Source organism: Alligator mississippiensis, chromosome 7 (assembly GCF_030867095.1).
Source record: "Alligator mississippiensis isolate rAllMis1 chromosome 7, rAllMis1, whole genome shotgun sequence".
In the NCBI taxonomy this organism is placed as follows: domain Eukaryota; kingdom Metazoa; phylum Chordata; order Crocodylia; family Alligatoridae; genus Alligator; species Alligator mississippiensis.
The window spans coordinates 257,224-280,728 of record NC_081830.1 but is presented as its reverse complement, the minus strand read 5'-3'; the positions used below and the strand labels follow the sequence as shown (position 1 = coordinate 280,728).

Here is a 23,505-nt window from a genome sequence, read left to right as displayed (position 1 = left end):
CAGCAGGCAGCGCGGCCCCCCTCCCGGGCTGGCAGCCATGGCGGTCTCGCGCCCGGCTGAGCGGGAGCCTGGGGCCGGGGCGTCTCCCCGCGGCCCCAGGCTCCTGTTCCTCCGCGGCCACGGGCAGGACGTGGCCAGATGCACGCCGGTGTTGCCGCTCCGGAGGGCTGGCGGCCATGGGGGCGTCCTCCCCTCCCTGGGTGGGCAGCGCCTCGGTCACAAGCAGCAGTGGCGCCGACGGCCACGAGGGCATCGTCTGCCCCGGCCCGGGCTGGCAGTGCGCGGCTCTCCTCCGGCCCCGGGGGTGGTGACGGCGGGGCTGGCTCCCCTCACGTTGGGGCTGGCGGGTGTATGGTGTCTCTGCTTGCTACCAGCACCCCTCCCCACGGAGCCGGCAGGGCTGGCTCCCCCAGCAGCATGGCTGGGGCCGTGGCACGGTGCCCTCCCGCCTGGTGTCGCTGCCTCAGGCCAGGCAGACGGTGTCCCCCACGACGGGAAGGGCTTTCTCAGCCGCCATCTTGACCAGGTGATGTGTAACGGCCGCTTCGGGCCGTTGGCCCCGTTTTCCCGCCCTTTTCTGGCGGGTCCCACAGGGCACCGCTACGCATGCGCGGCCACCAATCCTGCCCTGGTAACAGCGGGCGGAGACGCGGAGGGGTGGCCCCGCCCCCGGGCTTTGCGCACACCTATAAGAAGGAGACTCTTGGCCTCCGGCCCCGCCCCAGCCCCGAGCGGCTTCGTCCAGTCAGAGCTCGGAGTTCGCAACGACCGCAGCCACGCCCACGGCCGCGGCCCCTTTTCCTGCAACCGTTATTCGGCCGGCCAATCCCTACCTAGGTTTACTTTTTGTCCCGCCCCTCTTCTTGGAGCCAACCAATCCAATATCACTTTCCTCTTGCTTTGTGGTCACGCCCGTTTCCGGCCGTATGGCAGGTCTTGCCGCTGATTGGCCCAGCGCTATGCAGTTGCGCATGCGCCTAGCTACTCACCGCCCCTCCTTTCAGAGGGCGCCGCGCTTCTATTGCGCACGCGCCTTCCCTCGGCCTTTCCCCCCCTGCGCATGCGCCGGGTCCCAAGCGGGTGTAGCCGCTCCCTAGCGACGCGTCGCTCCCAGCTCTTCCCCGCCCGCCGCGCATGCGCTCGACGGGGGCACCATGCCATGCGCATGCGTGTGCGCCCCCTTCCCCTCCCCGGCCCCTCTACTGCGCGTGCGCGCGGTGGTCGGGCCTGGTTCCGGTTCGGCTCCGGCCGCAGGCGCCATCTTGGACGCGGGGACGGCGGCGGCGGCGGTCGCACGGAGCAGCGACCCCCGCCCGGCCCCCGCGGCCCGCCCCTAGAGCCTCCCCGCGTCGCCCGGCCCCCACAGCCCCTCGGCCCCGAGCGCCCCCACAGCATCCTGCCCTGCCCCTGCGCGCCCCGCCGCCGCCGCCGCCCATGGAGCCGCGCCCGGCCCCTGCCGGCGCCCCGGGGAGCCCGCGGGCGTCTCGCGGCCGCCCCCGGCCCCGGCCCCTATAGGAGCTCCTGCCGGCGCCCGCCCCCGCCCTCGCCCGTGCTGGGCCCCGCGGGCTGCCGGACCTCCCCGCGGCCGCCGCCCCCGCCCCCCCCCCCCACAGGGGCTTTGGCGCCCATAGAGGTCCCCTCTTTCCCAGGCAGCCCTATAGGGGTCTGACTTCCTGGGCTCTGCCCCTCACTAGCCTCTTCCCCCGATACAGCCTGCTTCCTTCACGGTCTCTGTGGGGGAGCCCATGGGGGCCCTGTAGTTCTGCCAGCGCCCCCCCGGCCGCCCATGGCTCGGCGGTAGCTGGGGCTCCCTCCCTGCAGCGCCGCTCCCTGCCCCGGCCCGACCCCGCGCGGGGGGAGGCTGGCGGCACGCAGCCCCCTGCACCCCCAGGGCCCCCCGGTGGAGCGGGGCTGGACCCTTCGAGGGCTCACGCACAGCCCCAGGTGGGGGTAGGGGGCCGGCACCTCGCGCTCGCCTCCCATTCCCCCCCACCCGTATAGAGCCCCCCGTCCCGGGACGGCGTCGCTCGCGGGGGTGCCAGCCCCCCACCCCTCCCCGGAGCTGGAGCCGCCAGGCTGCAGGCGTCCTCGACTGCTGGTGAGTGCGGCCGGGGGTGGGGGCACGTCGGGCTCTGTTGCGGGCGTGGGGCTGGCGGGAGGCGCCGCGATGGAGGCCCCAGGCATGGCCCCCCGCCCCCCAGCCTCCGATCCTTTTGCTGAGCGAGGGCGGGACGCAGGTGTCCGGGAAGCCGGGAACAAAGGCTGGATTTCCTCCCTCCCCCCCGCCCCTTCCCATCAGGGCTGCCTCCAACCCCGGCCTGGGCACAGAGGACTCTGGGAAGGGGCCTATCGCTCCCCACCCGGCAGATCCCAAGTGAAGGATCCCCCTTCCCCCAGGCTGCTTCTGGGAGCCCCCCCAGGTGCCTGAGTTCCCTGAGGGGGCTGGGTACCCATGTGCCTGAGATCTGCAAGTGCTGACCCCCGCCCACACACGCAGGAGGAGAGCGGGGCCCGTGGGGCGCGCACGGGCCGGCAGCCATGCCCTCCGGCGCCCGGGCCGGCAGCCTCAAGGACCCCGAGGTGGCCGAGCTCTTCTTCAAGGACGACCCCGAGAAGCTCTTTGTCGACCTGCGTGAGATCGGCCATGGCAGCTTCGGCGCTGTATACTTCGTGAGTCCCGGCCCCCGTGGCTTCGCCCCCTTCCCTGCCGCTGCACCCCGCCCCCCCCCGGCACTGACCCGCCGCCTCCCTGCAGGCCCGTGACATGCGGAGCAACGAGGTGGTGGCCATCAAGAAGATGTCATACAGCGGAAAGCAGTCCAACGAGGTGAGGACATAGGCATCCGGGCTCCCCCAGAGCAGGCAGGGAACCCAGGTGTCTGGGTGCCAGTTCCCCTTGCTTGTATTCGTTGTGTTTCATGCCATCATCTTTGACGCAGCGAACCCAGGCACCCGGGCCCACATCCTGCTGTCCTCTTGCAGCAGGGAGAGGACCCAGGCGTCCAGGCTGCTCTTTCCTGAGCCATATGCTCATAAGGGAACCCAGGCATTTGAGCTTCTCCTTCTCAGGCCCTGTGGCCTAGAAAGAACCCAGGCATCCGGGTTGCCTCCATTCTAGGCCCCTGACCCTGGTAGGACCCCAGGGGGTTGGTGCAGTGAGCTGGGGACCCCCTGTCCAGTGGGGAGGGGGGCCCCCCCGTAGTCCAGGCCACTGCAGGAGGGTGGGACCCTGGTGTCTGGGCTGGGAGGGGGTGGGGGACCCCGGCGTCTGGGCTCATGCGGTGGGGTGCTGTTTCAGAAGTGGCAGGACATCATCAAGGAGGTGAAGTTCCTGCAAAAGCTGCGGCACCCTAACACCATCGAGTACAAGGGCTGCTACCTGCGTGAGCACACGGCCTGGGTGAGCAGGGTGGGGGCAGTGTGGGGGGGGAGGGGGGTCCGTCCATGCCCCCACCCCACTGACGCGCTGCTGCCTGCCTGCAGCTGGTGATGGAGTACTGCCTGGGCTCAGCCTCTGACCTGCTAGAGGGTGAGTGGCTGGGGGGGCATGGGGGGTGTTGGGGGGCTGGGTGAAGGGCACGGGGGCCTGGCCTCACCCCCCCCCCTGCCCCCTCCCCAGTGCACAAGAAGCCACTGCAGGAGGTGGAGATTGCGGCCATCACGCATGGAGCCCTGCAGGGCCTGGCCTACCTGCACACCCACAACATGATCCACAGGTACGGCCCCGTGGGTGCCTGTCCGACCCCCGCCTCCCCTGGTGGCCATCCACACCCCCAGTGACCCCTCACCCCCCTGTGCAGGGACGTGAAGGCTGGAAACATCCTGTTGACAGAACCGGGGCAGGTGAAGCTTGGGGATTTCGGCTCTGCCTCCATCGTGGCTCCTGCCAATTCCTTCGTGGGCACCCCTTACTGGTGAGGGCCTGTGCTGGGGGGGGCCTCTGTTTTCATCTCTTCCTGTTGAAAGAGGCAGGTTCTGCCTACTAAGGGCAGGGCTTTGCCAAGGGGCGGGGCTACAGGGAAAGGGGTGGGGCTGCTGTCCTGCAGAGGCAGCCAGGTCCCACCTCCTGGGGGTGGAGGGGTGGGACTGATGTGGTCTCTGGCAGGATGGCGCCTGAGGTGATCTTAGCTATGGATGAGGGGCAGTATGACGGCAAGGTGGACGTCTGGTCCCTAGGCATCACCTGCATCGAGCTGGGTAAGGCGGGGCCTGGGGGCAGGGTCTGGGCAGAGTGGGGTCCCCAGGTTAGTAACACCCCATGTGTTCTCCAGCGGAGAGGAAGCCGCCGCTGTTCAACATGAATGCCATGAGTGCCTTATACCACATCGCCCAGAACGATTCGCCTGTGCTGCAGTCCAGCCACTGGTGAGACCCCCTGCACCCAGTACTCCCCACCCGCCACCCAGAGCCTCTCCAGTTGCTAGTGAGACGAGCCCCTCGCCCCACCACCCACTGGTGAAAACCCCCCAGATCACTTCCCTAGAACAGACCCTCAAACCCCCTGTACAGATCCCCCAGCCCCCTATCTCCTGCACAAACTCCTCCGCACCTCACTTCACTTCTCCCTGTACAGACCCCGAGCCCCTTGCAGCCCTGGGGTCTTTGGAAGAGTGGGCGCTGGCAGCCTGGACACCTGGGGTCTTTGGAAGGGAAACATAGCTAGGGGGTGACAGCAGGGCAGCTGGGAGCCCGGATACCTGGGTTCTCTGGGAGAGAAGTGGGGGCTGGTTCCTGGATGCCTGGGTCTTGACAGCTGCCTGTTGTAAGGAAAAACAAATCTGATCGTGTCAAGTTGGCCAAACACACAGAAGTCTTTTCAAGATGACTCAAAATTGGTAGCGATTGCGGCTTAAAGTTAACCCCAGTAAAATGCCAGGGAACGTGGAACATTTATAACAATGGAACAATAGAACCTTAAAATAAAAGGATAACATGGTAATTTTTGGGAGTAATTAAGGAGAACTCTGGTTTAACCACCGGCACTTGTCCGACAAACAAGGAGGGCTTGAACGAGTTTTAGGCCAACACTGCCAAACCCTCCTTAGGTCGGAGTACTTCCGCAACTTTGTGGACTCGTGCCTGCAGAAGATCCCGCAGGACCGGCCGGCCTCTGATGTGCTGCTCAAGGTGGAGTCTGGGGCCAGGGCTGGGGTGGAGGGTCAAGGCCCCCAGCCCACACTGACCCCTCCGTGCCCCCCCAGCACCGGTTCCTGCTGCGTGAACGGCCACCCACGGTAGTGCTGGAGCTGATCCAGCGCACCAAGGATGCAGTGCGGGAGCTGGACAACCTGCAATACCGCAAAATGAAGAAGATCCTCTTCCAGGAGGCGCCCAACGGCCCTGGCCCTGACGGCCCTGATGATGACGAGGTGGGTGGGCTGGGGGCCAGGACATGCGGACCCCGCAGAGCCGGGTACATCCCACGACACTGGCCCCCCACAGCCTTGCACCCGCCTGCTGCTCCTGCCCCCCAGCCTGGGTGCATGAGAGCCCCTGCCCCCCTCCCAGCCCCGCTGCATGGCACCCAGCCTTACCTCCCCCCCTCCCCCAACTGCGGCAGGAGGCGGAGACAATGGTGCAACGCGGTGGCACGGTGAGCAGCGTGGGCAGCAGCCACTCAGTGCCCAGCATGTCCATCAGCGCCAGCAGCCAGAGCAGCAGTGTCAACAGCCTGGCTGATGAGGCCTCTGACCCCGAGGGGCCTGGCCCCGACCCCGATGAGGATGATGGCCCTGGCCTGGCCCTGCTTCAGGAGGGCGAGCACACTGTGGCTTCCAACAGCTCTGTCATCCACCGCCTCCCGGTACCGTGGGAGCCAGACGCCTGGGTTCTCTAGGCTGGGGGAGGGGTGGTCTGGGAGCCTGGACGCCTGGGTTTTTTGGGGTGGGGTTGAGAGCAGAGGGGCTGGGAGCCCAGATGCCTGGGTCCTCTGAGCTGTGGGTGGTTGGAGCAGGGGGGGCTGGGACCCCTGCCTGTGGGGTGGGAGCTAGCTGCTGAAAGCAGGGGTCACCGAGTGCCTGTTTTCTTTGGGAGCGGGGGTTGAGAAGGGGCTGGGAGTTGGGACTCCTGGGTTCTGTGAGAGCTAGGGGGTGAGAGCAGTGAGGCCTGGCAGGCCCAGGTCCCACAGACCCTGCCCCCTCCCCCTTGCCAGGGCCACGATAGCCTGTATGATGACCCATACCAGCCTGAGATGGAGGCCCAGAGTTCATCGGCCGCCCGGCGCCGCGCCTACTGCCGCAACCGCGACCACTTCGCTACCATCCGCACTGCCTCGCTGGTGAGCTGGGTTCTCCAGGCGATTTGGGCGGGGCCTGGGAGCCAGGGGCTGGGCTTAATGCCAGGGGGTGGGGCTCCAGGCCGCAGGTGGTATGGGCTGTGGATGGGGCTTGTCTGGATGTTGGGGTCTCCCGGGCGGGTGGGGCTTACAGGCCATGGGTGGAGGCTTTCAGTGGGGGGCAAGGCCTGGCCGGCTGACCCTGAGGCTGGTGGCAGGTGACGCGGCAGATGCAGGAGCATGCGCAGGACTCAGCACTGCGGGAGCAGCTGAGTGGCTACAAGCGCATGCGGCGGCAGCACCAGAAGCAGCTGGCGGCGCTGGAGAATCGCCTGCGTGCGGAGCGCGATGAGCACCAGCTGCGCCTGGAGCGGGAGCTCGAGGCACAGCGCGGGTCCTGCGTTGCTGAGGCCGACAAGCTGGCCCGCAAGCACCAGGCCATCTGTGAGAAAGAGGTGGGGCCTGGCTGTGAGAGGCGGGGCCTGGGGTGGGGGCGGGGCCAGGCCAGTTCCGACTCCGCTGCCTCGCCCCCTCAGATCAAGGCAGCGCTGGCGGAGGAGAAGAAGTTCCAGCAGCACATCCTGGCGCAGCAGAAGAAGGAGCTGGGAGGCCTCCTTGAGGCCCAGAAACGACACTACAAGCTGCGAAAGGAGCAGCTCAAGGAGGTGAGGACCCAGGCGTCCTTGTCCCCTCACCCCCCTGCCAGGAAAGGGACCCAGGTGTCCAGGCCTCTGCACCTGCGGGAGCCCCTCCCCTACCAGGCACAGCCATGGGTTTAGATCTCGGTGCCAGGACAGTCCTCTCCTGGGCATGGAGAACCCTGGTATCTGGGACTCTCCTGTTCCTGGGAGCTGGCAAACTCCCTTGTTGGCCTGCGATAAAGAACCCTGGCGTCTGGGAGCCTCTCGTGGCACAGGGAATTTTAACAGCCAGGACCCTTAAAGCTTTGGGGTTAAGAGCTGTGGCATGCGGGAGCCTCTTTTTTGGGGGGGTACAGAAAACCTTGGCGTCCGGGCCCCCTTTAGATCCTGGGAGAAAGGACCCAGGCGTCCGGGGCCCACTTTGGGCCCCGGTGCATTGGGGCGTGGGCGGGCGGGCACTGAACGGGTGTCATGCAGGAGCTGCAGGAGAACCAGAGCACACCCAAGCGGGAGAAGCAGGAGTGGCTGCTGCGCCAGAAGGAGGCGCTGCAGCAGCGTCAGGCTGAGGAGGAAGCGGGGCTGCTGCGGCGCCAGCGCCAACATTTCGAGCTCCAGTGTCGCCAGTACAAGCGCCGCCTGCTCCTGGCTCGCCATGGCCTCGACCAGGACCTGCTGCGCGAGGTGGGCAGGGCCTGGGGGAGGGGGCAAGGCTTGAGTGGAAAGGGGCGGGGTCTGGGTGCTTGGAGCAGGGGGCGGGGCTAAGCACTCTCCCTGCCCACCAGGAGCTGAACAAGAAGCAGACGCAGAAGGACCTGGAGTGTGCTATGCTGCTGCGGCAGCACGAGTCGTCTCAGGAGCTGGAGCTGCGGCAGCTGCACACGGTGCAGCGCACACGTACAGAGCTGACGCGCCTGCAGCACCAGACGGAGCTGTCCAACCAGCTGGAGTACAACAAGCGGCGCGAGCAGGAGCTGCGCCAGAAGCACGCCGCTGAGGTCCGCCAGCAGCCCAAGAGCCTCAAAGTAGGTGGCTGCGCCCCCCCAGGCCAGCGCCAGCCCTGCGGGCAGGGGGCGGCAAGCGCCCTGCAGCCAGGCCAGGCCACCTCGACACATCCAGATCCCGATGGCCGCGCGGTGTCAGGACAGCCAGAACCTGAGGGCTGGGCTGTATTAGGCGGCCTTGAACCCGATGGCCAGGAGGCCTTGGCGCACCTAGAACCTGAGGGGCGAGCTGTCTTGGGCCGCCTAGAACCGGATGCCCGGGTTCTGTTGGGTCAGCTAGACCCCAATGGTCGGGTGGCGTTGAGTGACTTAGAACCGGACGGCCGGGCTGCGTTTGGACACCTAGAACCCAGCAGGCGGGGCACATTGGGAGACCTAGACCCCAGTGGCCAGGTGGTGCTTAGACACCTAGAGCCCGATGGGCAGGCTGCCCCAGGAGACTTAGAACCTGCTGGGCGCGTGGTGTTGGGGCATCTAGATCCTGATGGGCAGGAGGCTGTGGCACTAGAGCTGAGCTGGGCTGCACTGGGTGGCCTGGAGCCCGATGGGCAGGAGGCACCAGGGCTGGCGGAGCTGAGTGACCTGGAGCCTGATGGGCAGGAGGTGCCGGGCTGGGTGTTGGAGCCGGACCTGAGCGACCTGGAGCCGGATGGGGAGGCGGCAGCGGGTGTGCTGGAGCGGGCCAGCCAGGGCCAGGACGAGGAGGATGAGGAGGGGCCAGGCCCGCGGGGCCCTGGGGATGGCTGCCCAGCCCCTGAGCGGGCGTGGGCAGGCACTGGGTTGGAGCGGTGGCGGGTGCCAGGCTCCCCTCTGTTGCCGCATGCCGTGTGTGCAGCACTGGCGCTGCTGGCAGCTGCCTGGCCCTCGGCACCTGCCCTCCTCCTGCTGCTGGCGGCGCTGTGGGCACCAGGCAGTGGAGGGGCACTGGAGGGAGTGCTGGCAGGACTGGGCGTGGCTGGTGCACTGTGGGGCAGGGCTGTGCCAGCATTGGGGCTGGCAGTGCTGGCACTTAGTGCCTGCCGGGGCCGGCTGTATGTACCGGTGCTGCTGGGCGCCTTGCGCCTGCTTGCTGCACCCTGGCTCTTTGTGCCACTCTATGCGGCGGCTGCATTGGCCCGGGGTGCGGGTGGGGGGGCAGCGCGGCGCCTGGCCCGGCGCCTCTGCCTGCATGCCCTGCTGCGCCTACCTGCGCCCACCTTCCGCGCACTGGTGCTGGCCGGACTGGTGTCAGAGCGTGGGCTCTACCGCCTCTTCCCCCGTGCCCGCAAAGGCGGCTTCCGCAGCCGCCTGCCTGTGCTGGCGCCCCGTGCCCGCCGCCCACCTGCCCACCGCCCCGGCCTGCGCACCCTGCTGGCCCGCCTGCTGGCCTTCCTGCCTAGCCCGGCCCTGCGCTGCCTGGCGGGTGTACGGCTTCTGCGCCCACAACCACCCAGCCGCCTGCCCCGGCCCAGCCGCCTGCCCCGGCCCTGCCGCCAGCGCCCCGCTGTGCAGGCCGCCTGCCGCACCTCTGCCCCTGGCCCCCACCTGCCACGCCGGCCCTGGCGCTGACCCTGGGTCTCTGGGGAATGCAGCCCCTCTCCTTTGTGGGGTGTCTTGTCACGGTGCTGCAGGGCAGGGGTGTCTGGGTCTCTGAGCCTCTGCCTCCCTCTGCTCATAACACTATGCCCCAGGCCTGAGGCGCCCAGGTGTCCGGGGAACCTCCCTGCCAGGGGGTGAGGTGCGTTTCTGGTCCCAGCCCCTGCGGGGAGGGGGGTTCTGGGGCTATTGGGGCCTTTCTGGGAGGCAGGACATTACCCACCCCACTCTGCCTCTTTTCGATCCCAAAATTCCCTCTTGTGTGTCTACCTCCCCCCACACCCATCCTCCCCCTCACTCCCCTGGGCCCTGGTCTGCTGCCCCCTCTTCATTTGCTTTTTCCATCCTTTTTGGGGGGCAAAGCTGGGGGCTCAGCACAGCTGCACTGGGGGTTGGGGCAGCCCCTTTTTCACACCCCCGCCATGTGGGTGGCCGGCGTCCACACTTCGCAGATGCTCATGCCCTGGGTCGGGCCACGGTTGCCCTACAGAGATGTCCTTTGCCTGCATGCCCAGGGCTGCTTCCAGGACACACGTGTCTATGGGTAGGTGCACACAACTCTATAGGTGGATGCACGCATCTTACCTGTACATCTGTATTGAGACCTAGACTTTAACACCAAGGGTGTGTGTGTGTGTGTGTGTGTGTGTGTGTGTGTTGGATACAAGTTACACGTGTGTAATTTGTATAGATATTGTCTGTGTGCACGTGTTATACCTAAATTATATTTCTTAATCATTGTCATATGTGTGTATACATGCATATGTGTACATACATATGTATATAGAAGTAATATATCAAAGCTAATTTGTGTGTGTGTGTGTAATTGAAGCTATATATATAAAAAGCCAGCTTTGATATACAAGTCGTTTTTAAGTATCTGCACATAAAGCTTGCATATATAAGTTATCTCAGGAACTTGTATATATGGAAGTTTGAGATCTCTGTATATATAATAAACTTGTATAAAAGTAAGTGATATTTGGATACAAGTGACTTGTAGATCAAAGTTCTATATATGCACATGTCTGAGGAGCTGTGTGTATATGTGTATGTAAAAGGTTTGTGTACACGTGCACACACACACGTGTCACTTTTATGCAGGTAGTCATGCATATCAAAAGTTTTATGTGCACATGTATCTTGGTAAGATAATCTGTATGTATATACAACTGCTATACATGCAATTTATATGCAGATAAGTTGTTGTATATCAGTTTTATCTATACTTAGCTCAGCAGTGTGTGTAGAAGAAACAAGGAAACTAGCCAGAAAAGTGAAGCCGGAGGAGCTGAGACGGGGCTGAGATGCTTGTGTAGATACACATTGTATGTATGTATGTGTGTATATCTATACAGGGATGTAGCTGGTAACTGTGTTGGTCTGAGACAAAAAGAAATGCAAAATTCTCAAGCTCTTGGTTCAGAGATGATACCTTTTATTAGGTCAACTAAATCATATTGCAAAGAAAGATCACTTTTTTGCAATGTCTTGGTCCAATAAAAAGTATCATCTCAGCCAAGAGTTTGCATTTACACACTCACACACTGTTTATCAAGTCCTTGTGCAACTTTAACAATTTTGGATGTACATAGGAGTGAAGCAAACTGGAAACGGTGACTGAAAGCAGAATTTACTTTTTTAGTGCAGCAGAAGCTATCTATGCATTGGGTAAGGATGACATGCAATTCATGAAGTCCCTCAGCAACTGGAACATGTTTGCTATAAGCTGGAAAACTGGATTGAACGATGCATCATGAAAGATGGCTGCTCTGTTGAAGTCTAGAAATTTGAGCTGCTTGTGTTAAAACGGGCTGAGTTCTGCTTTCAGTCGCCATTTCCAGTTTGCTTCGATCTGGTGTACATCCAGAGTTGTTAGAGTTTAAAGTTGCACAAGGACTTGATAAACATCCTGTACATACATAAACTTGTGTGTGTGTGGTATGTGTGAGTGCAAGGGATGTAGGTTGTAGTTGTGTTGGTCTAGGGACGGAAGAAAAAGGGTCTTCGGGGGAATCTGGTATCTTTTATTATACCAACTCAAAGAGTTTTTTCACCTATTTGAGTTGGTCGAATAAAAGTGTTCAGATTCCCCCAAAGAACCTTGTCTGTATGTGTACACACACATGCATGCATACATACATACCTACATACGTGTGTACACACTAAATATATGTCTATATAGTAAAGCTGATACAGAAGCACTGCACAGATAAAAGTTACTTGTATCTTGATTTTTAGTGTACATGTATCAGTAATCACATGTGTAGCAGCTAATGTGTGTAAGAAACTGATACACAAGTAACTTACATGCAGAGGAGGTGCTTGAACATGACAGGTTTCTACACACTCATGAGTAACTTGCACACACACATACATAACTGATGATGCACGTGCCTGGGACTGATACACACGTCTCTTTTATGTGCAGATAATTACTTCTATATTGCAGTTGTGTCTGTGTACACACGCACACAGTTGATACAGATGTAACTCGGGGGGAGGTGTGCACGTAACACTTTGGTACATGAGGAACTTCTCTGCAAAAGTGACTTGTATATCAAAGGTTTCTAGACCCATCTGTCAAGGCTGAGCATGTCAGTTGTGTGTACACATACCATTAAGTGTGCAATATGTGCAGGTGTGCCACACACACACACAGTCCCTCAGGTGTCCAGGTCATGTACCACAACGGGAAGTGCAAGGCCTCTGCCCGGTGTGAACACACACGTGTACAAGCTCTTCACTATGAGCAGCAGCTGGTTCTTGGCGCGGAGCTGGGCTCTTTCCCACCCCTGCCCCTGGTTCCTTCGTTCCTCCCCTGGTTCGGGGCAGCTGCTCAGTTTGGTTCCATCCCCAGTGTTGGTTTCCCATGGGGTTATTTATGCCCCCCCCAGCTCGGTGCTGCCCCCGTGCGTCTCCTATCCCCATCACTACAGTCTCATGTGGCTTGGAAGGGGTCCCCGGTGCAGGGTGCTGGGAGTGTGGGCGCCCCCGGCCCTGCCTGCGTGCCCCAGCTGCCTCCAGCCCACTCTTAGCAAGACCGGGGGAAAGCCAGCGGGTGCACTCAGGCCTCATGTGTCCAGGATGCATGCACACCCATAAAGCCGTGAGGGTCCAGGACATGTGCAGGGGGCCCAGGCGGCCGGGCCCCCACGCACCCATTTGTTTTCCGAACCAGCCCAAGACCCCGGGTCTGAGCCACCCGCACCTCCTCCCCCCTCCCCCTATTTATTTGCCCCTCACCCTGTGCGTGCCCCCCTCCACCCTGCTTTGCTCCGTTTGATTTGAAGCCGATTAAAGGTGGTTGCAGCTCTCCAGTCGGTCTCCTCCATGCTCGTTATTGGGGCAGGGCCGGGTCCCGAAACGCACCTCGCCCCCTTCCCCCACGTTCCCTCCCCAGGCCAAAGGTCAGCGTAGCTCCCCCCATTGCTGGAGGGGAATGGGGTTGCCCCTGGGCCAGCCTGCAGGGAGGGGAGAGGTTGTGGGTGCTGTGGCCACAGTCAACTGGAGCAGCAGCAGGTGAGGAGGGATCGGGGGGCAGCCCTCGATGTGTGGGTGACCCCTGCTTGGGGCCATGCCCCTGCCCTAGGGAGGAGGTGGTGTGGGGTCAGAGGGTGCATAGGGGAGGCTGGAGGTCAGAGGTCACATCATGGTAGGGTGACCCCCCCACACCCATGTCCTTGGTCACCTGACTGCCCCCAACTCCTGGAGACCAAAGGTCATCTGCCTTCCTGCCCCCCTCCCTCCGCAACAGAGGCTCAGAGGCCCAGATTCTTGCCTGGGGGGGGGGGAGCAAAGCATGCTGGGAGCTGGGGACATTGGGGAGGAAGGCATGAAGGGGGCTGGTGGGCTACAGGCAGCAAGGCATGATGAGAGTTGGGTGTGGGCAGCGAGGCATGCTGGGAGCTGGGGGGCACTGGGTAGCACGGTGTAGGGGTTGGTGTTACCAGAGGAGCAAGGCATCATGGGAGTTGGTGTCCCTTGGAGAAGCTAGGCCTGTTAGGCGGGGCCAAGCCTACAGGAGCAAAACATGCTGGGAAGAGCAGGCACCCCTGTAGTGGCAGGCTGCTGGGAATGCTTTCTGGGCAGCAAGGCATTGTGGGAGTTGGGCCCCAACAGCTGCACAACATGCTGGGAGCAGGGTGTTGTCAGATAGGTGTGATGGGAGCCCTGGTGTGGGGAGCAAAGCATGCTGGGAGCTCTCACCAGGGCAGCAAGACCTCATGGGAGCCAACGTGACCCAGTGGCATGGGTGGAGCGAGGCATGCTGGGAGGCGGTGCAGAGCAGGGCATGCTGGGAGTGGGCTGACATCCCCCCACCCCTGCAGGCCAAGGAGCTGCAGATCAAGAAGCAGTTCCAGGACACGTGCAAGATCCAGACGCGGCAGTACAAGGCCCTGCGCGCCCACCTGCTGGACGGCACTGCCAAGGCTGAGCACAAGGCCCTGCTCAAGCGCCTCAAGGATGAGCAGACCCGCAAGCTGGCCGCGCTGGCCGAGCAGTACGACCACAGCATCAGCGAGATGCTGTCCACGCAGGCCGTGAGTGCCCCCCGGCCCCTGCCCCCTGGCACGGCCACGGCATCGGAGAGATGGCCCCCACCCAGGCCATGAGTGCCCCTGGCATCCCCCCATGGCCCTCTTCTACCCCAGAGCCAGCCACAGCCCCCAGGCCTGGTAGCCAGACCTCTCCCACCCCCCAGAACCAGCCAGCCCTGGGGCCCCCTTTCACCCACCCCAGGAGCCAGGGCCTGCTTTACCCCCACTCGCGCCTGTGAGCCCCAGGCCTCGTGTGCCCCCAGCCCGCGCCCCACCACCCCCTGACCCTTGGCCCCGGTTGCAGCTGCGCCTGGACGAGTCGCAGGAGGCGGAGCAGCAGGGGCTGCGGCGGCAGCTGCAGCAGGAGCTGGAGCTCCTCAATGCCTACCAGAGCAAGATCAAGATGCACACAGAGGCACAGCACGAACGCGAGCGCCGCGACCTGGAGCAGCGCCTCTCCCTGCGCCGTGCCCTGCTTGAGCAGCGGGTACGTAGCCCGAGGGAGCCCTGGGGGCCGCGTGGGCCAGGGGCTGGGCCCGCGGGCACTGACCTCTGCCCTTTGCCTGGCACAGATTGAGGAGGAGATGGCAGGCCTGCAGGCAGAGCGGTCGGAGCGCATCCGGGCGCTGCTGGAGCGGCAGGCACGGGAGATCGAGGCTTTCGACGGCGAGAGCATGCGACTGGGCTTTGCCTGCATGGCGCTGGGGGCTGCACCACCTGCCGAGGGCCCCCCCGCGCCGCCTGCCTGGCCCTCGCGCCCCGTGCCTCGCTCCGGCTCCCACTGGAGCCACGGCTTGCCCCCGGGTGCCTGGCGCCTGGCCCCGCCGCCCGCCCCAGCCCCCGCGCCCGCCCCAGCCCCTGCCTGGCTGCTGCCCCCACCGCCGGGCCCCCCTGGTGCCCCGCGGGGCTCTGCCCCCCGCAACAGCCCCCAGCCCCTGCGCCGCACAGCCTCTGGCGGCTCCCCTGGCGACCCCGGGCTCAGCCGCTCTGCCAGTCTCTCCTCCCACATCCTCAATGGCGCCCACTACTACTCCTGAGCCCCCCGGACGCCTGGGTCCCCAGTGCTTGGGGCTTGAATGTGCGCTTGTGTGTGTGTGTGTGTGTGTGTGTGTGTGTGCGTGCGCGCACGCAGCCTGGACACCTGGGTTCCCTGCCCCCCCACCGTAGGGGTCCCCGGGCACCGGGCTCCTCCCAGCACTGGAAGCCGGGGTGAGGGGAGGTGTACGCGCGTGCTTGTGTGTGTGTGCACGTGTGAGAGAGAGAGACACCTGGGTCCCCGCCCCCACCCCATTGCTGTCCCTGCCCTGCCCCCCAACCCAGCAGGGCCTGGACCCCCCGGCATGAGCAAACCCCTGGGTTTGGGACTGGGGTGGGGCAGGGCAGCTGGGCGCTGTACATAGCTTTTCCCCCCAATCGGGGCCTGTCTGCCACAGGGCAGGGCATGGTGCGGCGCTGGAGCTGGGCCCCCAGGTGTGCACAGCCTGCGGTGGCGGCGCTGGTGCTCCCCAGGCTCCTCCCGCCTGCGGCGCTCGTTCTCGTCCCTTGGCCCTGTCCTCACGGCTGGGCCAGGCCGCGCTGCAGGCTGCCCTGCCCATGCTGCCCTGTGCTTGCTCGCTCGGCTCTTGCTGCTTCACTTTCTTCCCTCCGTTTTGTCCCCTTGCTCCTAAGCGCCCCAGCCCCTGTACATAGTCACACGTGTATTTCTAGCCCATTGCAGCCGCCCCCGGGCGTTGTTGTGATTATTCTGACTGCCCAGTAAATTATTGCCCCCCCCAAGCCCCTCTGCGTTGCCCCCGGACCAGGCGGCAGCGCCTCCCCCTCTCTGACTGGTGCCATGGCGACCCGTGTACAGCCCCCGTGGCCGCGTGTCCACATCCTGGGCCCGCGTGACTCAATAAAGTGGAGGAGACGGTGCCACGGCCCGGCTCGTTATTTGGGGGGCGGGGGGGTTGCTCTGCTGACAGCATGGGGGCAGTGGCAGGCCTCTGTATGCACATGAAGGCCATGCATATGCAGGCCCACAGCGGGGAGCACAGAGCTAACCCCCCCGGCCTCGGGCACCAGTACCAGTGCCAACAGGAATGTGCGCACCAGTCACCACTGTACTGGTCCCACAGGCTCAGCTCTACTGGCCCTGGGTACCCGGCCTCACTGGCCAAGTCCCCACTCCCAATTGCCCCCCGCTTACTGGTCCCAGTAACCCCCCTCTTACTGGTCCACGTTACCCAGCTATATTGGTTTCACTTATGCTCCCACTTACTGACCCCAGTTACAGAGATATACTGGTCCCAGCTACTGAGGTATACCATTCCCTGTTAGCCCCCAAACACTTACTGGGCCCTGTTACCAAGCTACACTGGTCCAATGTCCCCCGCCTTCCTGTTTGAAATGAGGTGGGGCCTTTCAGCTCGTTAGGAGGAATGAGCTATAGTAGCCCCAGCTTGAACTCTCAGCGACCTCTAGTTTCCCCCAAAATGGGCTGCAACTTTTCACCCAATGGGGGGGAGGATTTGACCTCTAGTGACCCCAAATTTGACCAATAGTAACCCCAAGTGACCCCGGTTTCCCAGAAATGTTGGCTGTGACCTTTCACCTGTGGGGGGGGGGTTGATCTCCCTATAACGCTGTTGACCCCACATCAGACTCTCAGCGCCCCTGCTCCAGCCGTGACCCCTACAAGTCATCTGCCTGCCGCCCTGCTGCTCCCCAGGGGTGCAGACAGCTCCCGCCCGACGCCTGGCTCTGGGGGCCGTTCCTGCGTTTCCCCTGGTGCGGTGCCCAGTCCAGGTGTTGAAAATTAAACCTTTATTCATCATGTCACGGTGCCAGGGTTGTTGCAGTCATGGGGGTGTTACAGACTGGTCCCAGGCCCCCTCCCACCTCTGACCCCAGCACTCTTCCCAGCATCCTCTGGGGCAGGCCTCAGTCTGGGCCAAGCTTGCAGGCAGGGGTGAGGTAGTGAGCCGCATTCCCAGAATCCTCTGGGGCACTGGCGGTGCTGGGCCCCAGTTCCATCTGCTCCTGTGTGGGGCATGTCCCAGAATCCCCTGGGGCAGAGGGAGAAAGTGTTAGGAGAGTGTTACAATTCCCCACCCCCAAGGCCCTTCCCAGGATGCTCTGGGGCCCCTCACAGGCTGCACACCCACAGGGCCAGCCCCCTGCCCCCGAGCACACCTCCCTGCTGGGCATCATCTGCACAGGGCAGGTGGGCGCAGAGCCCAGCGGTGTGGGTGGCCGGGTGCATGGAGGCCCCCAGGCGGTTGGGGGGGCACCGCAGGCCTCACCCCAGCTGTCAGGCCAGGGGTCCTCCAGGTGTTAATGGGAGGGTGAGAGAAGCCACCCCGTTGGTGGGAGCTGGGGGGCTTGGGGTGCAGGAGGGATGGCATTGGTGTCAGAAGTGGGATGAGAGGAGCTTCCTGACGCACGAGCTGGGGGGGGAGAGGGAAGCAGGAGCGAGGTCATGGGTGGGAACGCCGAGATGAGAGGAGCTTCCTCACTGGTGGCACAGTGGGATCCCTGGGATTTTCCCATGGGAGGTAGCAATGGGACGAGAGGCGCTTCCTCATAGCGAGGCCGTGCGGGGGGGGGGCGGTGTCCAGCCGACCCAGCATCATAGAGTTCCCGAGCCGCGGGCTGGCAGGCAGGGGGCTCGGCAGACAGGCCAGTGGAGCCGGGGCCGGGCTACCCCAGAGCAGCAGCTTCATGGGCACAAAGCCACGGGAAAAGTGGGAGAGCTGGGCGCTGCCCAGCAGACTCAGAGTCGCTCGGGGGCTGACAGGAAGAGGCCAGGGGAGCTGGCTGTGCTGAACAAAGCCTTGCTGAGAGCGCAGGAACAACTGCCCCGGTGCGCAGGAGGACGAGCTAGCCCGGCAGAGCCCAGCTGGGCTCAGCAGGGAGCGCCTCAGTAAAAGACCTCACAGAAAAGAAGCTTGGAAGGAGAGGAAACCGGGAGGAGAAAGGAAGGAGGAGTGTAAGAGCGTGGCCGGGGCAGGCGGGGATGCGGTCGGGCAGGCCGAGCGTGGTGGGCCGTGCAGGGCAACGAGGAGGTTTCTACCAGGACGTTGGTACACGAGGCTGCTCAAAAGAAGTGAGTCCATACTGACTGGGGAAGGGAACCTGTGTTACTGGCCCATTACCGTCCTGTACTGGTCAGTCATAGCTGCAGGGTCGGAAGGGACCTAGCAGATCTTCTAGTCTGCCCCTGCCTGGGCAGGAGGAAAACTGGGCTCAAGTGACCCCAACTAGGTAATCGTCCAGCCCCCTCTTAAAGACCCCCGGGGTAGGAGCCAGCACCACTTCCCTTGGAGGTTGGTCCCTGGTGATGGAGGAGGCAGAGGAGGCTGAAGTGCTCGATGCCTTTTTCACCTGGGACATCACAGGCCAGGGCAGCGCCGCGCGGGCAGGAGGGAGCAGCCCTTGGTGCTGAGAGAACAGGTCAGGGATCGCCCAGGAAAGGTGGCCACACACAAGCCACAGGGCCGGGCGGGAGGCTGGGCAATGTGATTGCAGAGCTGCTGCCAGCACCGTTGTGACAATTGGGAGAGGCCCCGGGTGATTGGAAAGTGGGGGTTGGATGGCAGTCCGAAGGGCACTCCAGACTTGCATTGTCCCCCAAGGGGGCAAGTGACAAGACAAGGATCAATGGGCTCCAGCTGCAGCTGGGCAAGTCGAGGCTGGCGACGAGGGAGAGCAGGGGAGCCGCAATGGGACAGGGGGAAGCCCCAGGGAGTCGAGCCCCGGCTGCACTGATGGAGCTGGAGCTTGGCGGGATGAGACCCCCAAGCCCCCCCAACCCTTGGCACCTGTGGCTCCAGGTACAAGCCGGACTCAGGGGGGGAAATGTGCCCAGCTCTGGGGCGCGGCAGCTACACAAGAGCCAGCTCCGAACACAGCGCAGCGGAGGCTGAGATGCAGCCGCCCCTGGGGTCCCACCCACCCAGCTATACTGGTACCAGTTACCCTTGCCCCCAACTGTTACCTAGCTGCACTGGTCCCACTTAGCCCCGCCTTACTGGTCCCAATTACCCAGCTATACTGGTCTGAATGACTCCTCACTCATACCAATTGCCCCTCTATTACTGACCCCACTTACCGAACTATACTGATCCCATTTATGGCCCCCCCGCCCTACTTATGGGACCTAGTTACCCAGCTATACTCGTACCAGCCCCCTTACTGGTCCCAGTTACTATCCCTTACTGGTTCCAGTTAGCTATACTGGCCGGAGCCACGCCCCCACCCCCACGAGTCATTCTGGTCCCAGCTACCCCCGACACCACACACAAACACTAACAGTTCCCATTCACTCAGCTACACTGGTCCCAGTGCCCAGCTATCCTGCTCCGCCCGCTCCCACGGGGCCCTGTGTCGTTACCAGGGAAACCTCGCACCTCCATGACGTCACCCCTCGTGAGTCATTCAGGAGCCTCGGCCCCGCCCCGCCCCCGTTGCCGCCGCGTCGCCCTGGCAACCGCCTCTGTTCCCCGCGCTGCCTGGGAGGAGCCGCAGCCTCGGGAGTCGGGTGGGGGCAGGATCGGGCCCCTCCCGCCCCCGGGACACCTAGAGCCGCCCCCAAGCCCCCGGGGTCCCTATAGCCCCCCACAGCGCCGCGGACACCCGGGGTCCCCATATTCCCTAGGTCCCGTCGCCCCTGCCCGGGACACCTGGGTCGTGTGCCGCTCCCGCCTCCCCCCGCAACGCCTCCCCTCTGTGCCGCAGCCATGGAGCAGGCAGGACCCCCCGGCCCCGACGTCCCCGCAGCCCTCGGGCCCGAGGAGCTGGCGGCCGCTGTGAGCAGCACCGTGGCCTGCGCCGCCCAAGCCCTGCGCGCCGCCGGCCTCGCCCACAAGGCCGCCCAGGTGTGCTGCGGGCGCCGGGGTCCCTCCAGCCCGCACTCCAGGGTGCCCCGTGTGCTGGGCGCCTCGGTCCCCGCGCCCGCCTGACCCGCCGCTCCCACAGGTGTCGCGCTCACAGGCGGGGGAGGCGCTGGCGCAGGCACGGCTCAGCTACCACCAGGCCCGACGCCTGGGCGATGGGCTGGGCCCCGCTGCCGCCCCCCGCGCCCGCCGCCCGCCTGGCCCCCGCAGCAGTGAGGCCCTGCGCTTGGCGGAGAGCGGTGAGCACGGGCCAGGACCCCCCCTCGAGCCCAGGCACCCCGGGGGCACTTCTGACCTCTGACCCCATCCGGCCCGCAGTGATGCTGTGCCCAGACGCGGCGGCCCCCAGCTCCACCCTCACCTGCCCCTGCTGCGGGACCCCGGCGTCCGGGGCCGCCTGGCTGGCGATGTCCTGCCGCAGCCTGGTGCGTGCCCCCGCGCTGTGCGCGCCCCCACGCCTGGGCTCCTCTGGCTCTGGACGCCCCAGGAGGCCCCTGCCCCGGTCACCTGGGTCCCAGCAGGGGGCGGGGGCCCGGGGGCAGGAGGGGTCCCAGCCACGCCCCTCCCGCCCCCGCTAGGAGCAGGACGATGACGACGACGAGGACGACCTCGAGGACGACGAGGACGAGGAGGGGCTCCGGGGTCGTGACCCTTCCCACCACCGCCAGGTACCGGCCCCAAGCCCCACCCCCTGGCCAGCGACCCTGCCCCTCCCCCTCCCAGGCCCTGCCCCCTAGCGGACCAGCCCCGCCCCTCCACCTCTTGGCCCCGCCCCCAGGTGGAGGCGCTGCGCCGCGAGGACCGGCTGGGGGGCCCCTACCTGACGCGGCGCCGCCGCTCCCCCCGGCGCTCGGCCTCGGGGCTGCTGGAGGGCCTGTCCCCGCTGGTCTCCGAGCAGGACCTCAGCACCATCCAGGTACTGGGACGGGGCAGGGCGGGGCCAGGCACCAGGGGGCGGAGTCCCAGGGGCCTGGGCGGGCTACAAAGGAAGGGTGGGGCAGGGCGCGGTGCTGACTCCGCCCCTCCCCCATCTGCCCCTCCCCCAGCCCCTGATTCGCTACCCCTCCCGCCAGGGCGGGACCGGGAAGTTCTTGAGTCAGGTGACCCGGCGGGAGCCCCCCAGCCCCCGTGCTGCCCATGGCAACGACCCCGGCGACATCACTCGCGACCCCGCTGCCCCCGAGCCCAGCAACTCAGCAGAGGCCGGTGACCAGGACGACCCCGGCGACGTGTTGGACAACGACCCCGGCGACCCCAACGCTGCCGAGGTCACCGAGCCTGTGGCCCAATAAACATGGCGCCTCCCTCAGAGCCCCAGGGCCTGGCCCGGGTGCGCCACCTGCGCCCGTGGGATTCGGGGTAACACTGCAGCCAGCCACGCCAGGCATTGTGGGATGGGGGTGCGCCAGCACCAAGGCATTCTGGGTAACATCTGCCATAGGCTTCTAGGAAAGGGGCCTGTGACCGCCCCAGGGCACTGTGGGAAAGTGCCTGGCCCCGCCGGAGGCCTTCTGGGAAAAAGTCGGGGGGGGTTGTCCATGTCAATCACAAAGGATTGTGGGAAAGTGGCCTTTCTCCTAGCCCTGCGTGCTGATTGGCTGCTGCGAGGCCACCTGATGCCGGGAGTCCGGGAGCCCCGCGTGTCTATAGGAATGGGCGGGGAGGGCGGAGGGAAGCATGGGTGAGCCCTGCGACGCAGCAAGAGGCCAATAGCTCCGCCCCTCCGCCGATGGTTGCGCCCGTGCCGCTTGGTACAACCCGAGCTTCCTTCCTTCCCTCTCCCCCCGCGCTCCGCACTTGGTCCCGCCCAGCCGGGACCGGAATCCGCGGGCTCTTAAAGGCGCCGCGGCCATTTCCCTACTTCCCGCGTCCGGTGCGGCCAAGCTCGTGCAGCGGGCGGGGCCCGTGCCGCGGGGGCCATGGAGGACGAGAACATCTTCCTCTTCGTGCCCAACCTCATCGGTGCGTGCGGGGCGGGAATGCAGGGCACCACGCGGGCGGGGCGGGGCGGGGCGGGGAGGACGGGCGGGAGTGCGGGGCACGGCGGGGGCGGGGGGCTGCGGCCGGGAGCGCGGGGCACCACGGGGGCAGCCCGCCGACCCGCGCTCCCGTAGGATACGCCCGCCTGGCCCTGGCCGCCGCCGCCTTCTACCTGATGCCCACGGCCCCCGCGCCCGCCGCCGCCTGCTACCTGCTCAGCGGCCTCCTGGACGCGGTGGACGGACACGCGGCCCGCCTGCTCGGCCAAGGTGCGGGGGGCGGGGCCGCGCGGGGCGGGGCGGGGGCGGGGCCGCGCGCAGTGGGCGTGGCTGACCGGGTCCCCTAGGCACGCGCTTCGGGGCGCTGCTGGACATGCTGACCGACCGCTGCGCCACCATGTGCCTGCTGGTGAACCTGGCGCTGCTGTACCCGGCGCACGCCGCGCTGCTGCAGGCCAGCATGGCCCTGGACGTGGCCAGCCACTGGATGCACCTGCACAGGTGGGCGGGGCCGGGGGCGGGCCGGGCCGGGGGCGGGGCCTCCGCGCGCCCCGCTTTAGCACTGGCCCCTGTCTCCCCAGCTCCGTGCTGCGGGGCAGCAGCAGCCACAAGAGCGTGGCCCTGACGGGGAACCCGGTGCTGCAGCTGTACTACACCTCGCGGGTGAGCCCCGCCCCCCCCCGCCCCGCCCCGCGCCCGGGACCGCTCGGCCGGGGACTGACACCGCCTTCCTCCCCCGCAGCCCTTCCTCTTCCTCATGTGCGCCGGCAACGAGCTCTTCTACTGCCTGCTCTACCTGCTGCACTTCACCGAGGGGCCCACAGGTGCGGGGCGGGGCCGTGGGGGGCGGGGCGGGGCGGGGCTGTGCGGGGCGGGGGGCACCATCCCAGGACCTGACTTCTCCCCCCAGTGCTGCCCGGACGCCTGGGTCTGTTCCGCGCCGCGCTCTGGCTCTCGGCCCCCGTGGCGCTGCTGAAGACGCTCATCAACGTGGTTCACCTCGTCTCGGCCTCCCGCGATCTGGCCGCCATCGACCGCGCCGAGCGCCGCGCGCGCTCCCACTAGTGCCCGGGCTGGGGCCAGGCTGTGCAGGGCAGGGCTTGCCCCCCGCTTCCTGCCTCCGGCCCCCGGTGTCTCACAATGCCCTGCAGCATTGTCCAGTGTCCCGCCACCTCGTTCCGTCCTCGTTCTCCCCACGGTCCTGGGTGGGGTATGGGCAGCCATATTTATTCTAGAGCCACCCCCACCCCCATGCACCTGCCATGTCTGCTCGTCCCACAATCCTTTGTGGCAGTCATTCCACGTCCCAGGGGCCTTTGCAGCCCGGGGCTGTCACTGCCCTGGGGTGGTTGGGTCTTGCCCTCCCTGCTCCTAATAAACATGCTTGGGCCCCGGGGCTCTGACTGGTTTGTGCCCCTGCGGGAGCGGGGGGACGCAGGCTGGGAGCGGGCCGGCCCCACGCACAGACGGGCGGACGCAGCACTCATGCAAGACGAGTTTATTGGCTCGTTTCATGCGTTGGCTACAAAAGGTGCGGCCATGTCGTGCGGCCCCCCCCCCCCCCCACACGTTTATCTCCCTCAGCCTCCCCCTTTCCCACTCCCTCCTAGTTTTGCAT

General features: G+C 65.1%; 3 protein-coding genes and 1 long non-coding RNA gene across 7 annotated transcripts; 3 read left to right on the top strand and 1 right to left on the bottom strand.

Annotated features, from left to right (window-relative positions):
* Window positions 1-86: 86 nt before the first annotated feature.
* Window positions 87-15,946, top strand: TAOK2 (TAO kinase 2). 3 transcript variants are annotated; one of them, XM_059730373.1, is made up of 20 exons: window positions 1,219-2,098; window positions 2,398-2,670; window positions 2,756-2,827; window positions 3,299-3,400; window positions 3,484-3,529; window positions 3,620-3,716; window positions 3,801-3,914; window positions 4,106-4,197; window positions 4,272-4,365; window positions 5,046-5,127; window positions 5,202-5,369; window positions 5,561-5,803; window positions 6,152-6,277; window positions 6,493-6,729; window positions 6,811-6,939; window positions 7,393-7,596; window positions 7,698-7,937; window positions 13,823-14,035; window positions 14,337-14,519; window positions 14,605-15,946. In XM_059730373.1, the coding sequence occupies exons 2-20, from the start codon at window positions 2,539-2,541 to the stop codon at window positions 15,067-15,069; spliced, it is 3,039 nt and encodes a 1,012-aa protein (XP_059586356.1). In that variant the 5' UTR covers window positions 1,219-2,098; window positions 2,398-2,538; the 3' UTR covers window positions 15,070-15,946. The 3 variants fall into 3 exon arrangements, with proteins under 3 accessions (XP_059586355.1, XP_059586354.1, XP_059586356.1); XM_059730372.1 differs by lacking the exons at window positions 13,823-14,035; window positions 14,337-14,519; window positions 14,605-15,946 and having other exon boundaries at window positions 87-2,098; window positions 2,498-2,670; window positions 7,698-12,811; XM_059730371.1 differs by lacking the exons at window positions 13,823-14,035; window positions 14,337-14,519; window positions 14,605-15,946 and having other exon boundaries at window positions 87-2,098; window positions 7,698-12,811.
* Window positions 15,947-16,822: 876 nt separating this feature from the next.
* LOC132251313 (uncharacterized) lies at window positions 16,823-22,179 on the bottom strand. The gene is made up of 2 exons (XR_009463298.1): window positions 22,100-22,179; window positions 16,823-17,079 (listed from the first exon to the last, which is right to left on the bottom strand). It is a non-coding gene; the product is annotated as an uncharacterized LOC132251313 (long non-coding RNA).
* LOC109283116 (uncharacterized) lies at window positions 17,949-21,480 on the top strand. 2 transcript variants are annotated; one of them, XM_059730388.1, is made up of 8 exons: window positions 17,949-18,119; window positions 19,343-19,553; window positions 19,751-19,890; window positions 19,991-20,147; window positions 20,227-20,333; window positions 20,487-20,576; window positions 20,687-20,824; window positions 20,982-21,480. In XM_059730388.1, the coding sequence occupies exons 1-8, from the start codon at window positions 18,030-18,032 to the stop codon at window positions 21,198-21,200; spliced, it is 1,152 nt and encodes a 383-aa protein (XP_059586371.1). In that variant the 5' UTR covers window positions 17,949-18,029; the 3' UTR covers window positions 21,201-21,480. The 2 variants fall into 2 exon arrangements, with proteins under 2 accessions (XP_059586371.1, XP_059586372.1); XM_059730389.1 differs by lacking the exon at window positions 20,687-20,824.
* On the top strand, window positions 21,681-23,283 carry CDIPT (CDP-diacylglycerol--inositol 3-phosphatidyltransferase). Its single transcript, XM_059730401.1, has 6 exons — window positions 21,681-21,870; window positions 22,023-22,157; window positions 22,235-22,388; window positions 22,469-22,550; window positions 22,630-22,711; window positions 22,798-23,283. Exons 1-6 carry the CDS (start codon window positions 21,828-21,830, stop codon window positions 22,950-22,952), a joined length of 651 nt encoding a protein of 216 aa, XP_059586384.1. The 5' UTR covers window positions 21,681-21,827; the 3' UTR covers window positions 22,953-23,283.
* The last annotated feature ends 222 nt before the right edge of the window (window positions 23,284-23,505 follow it).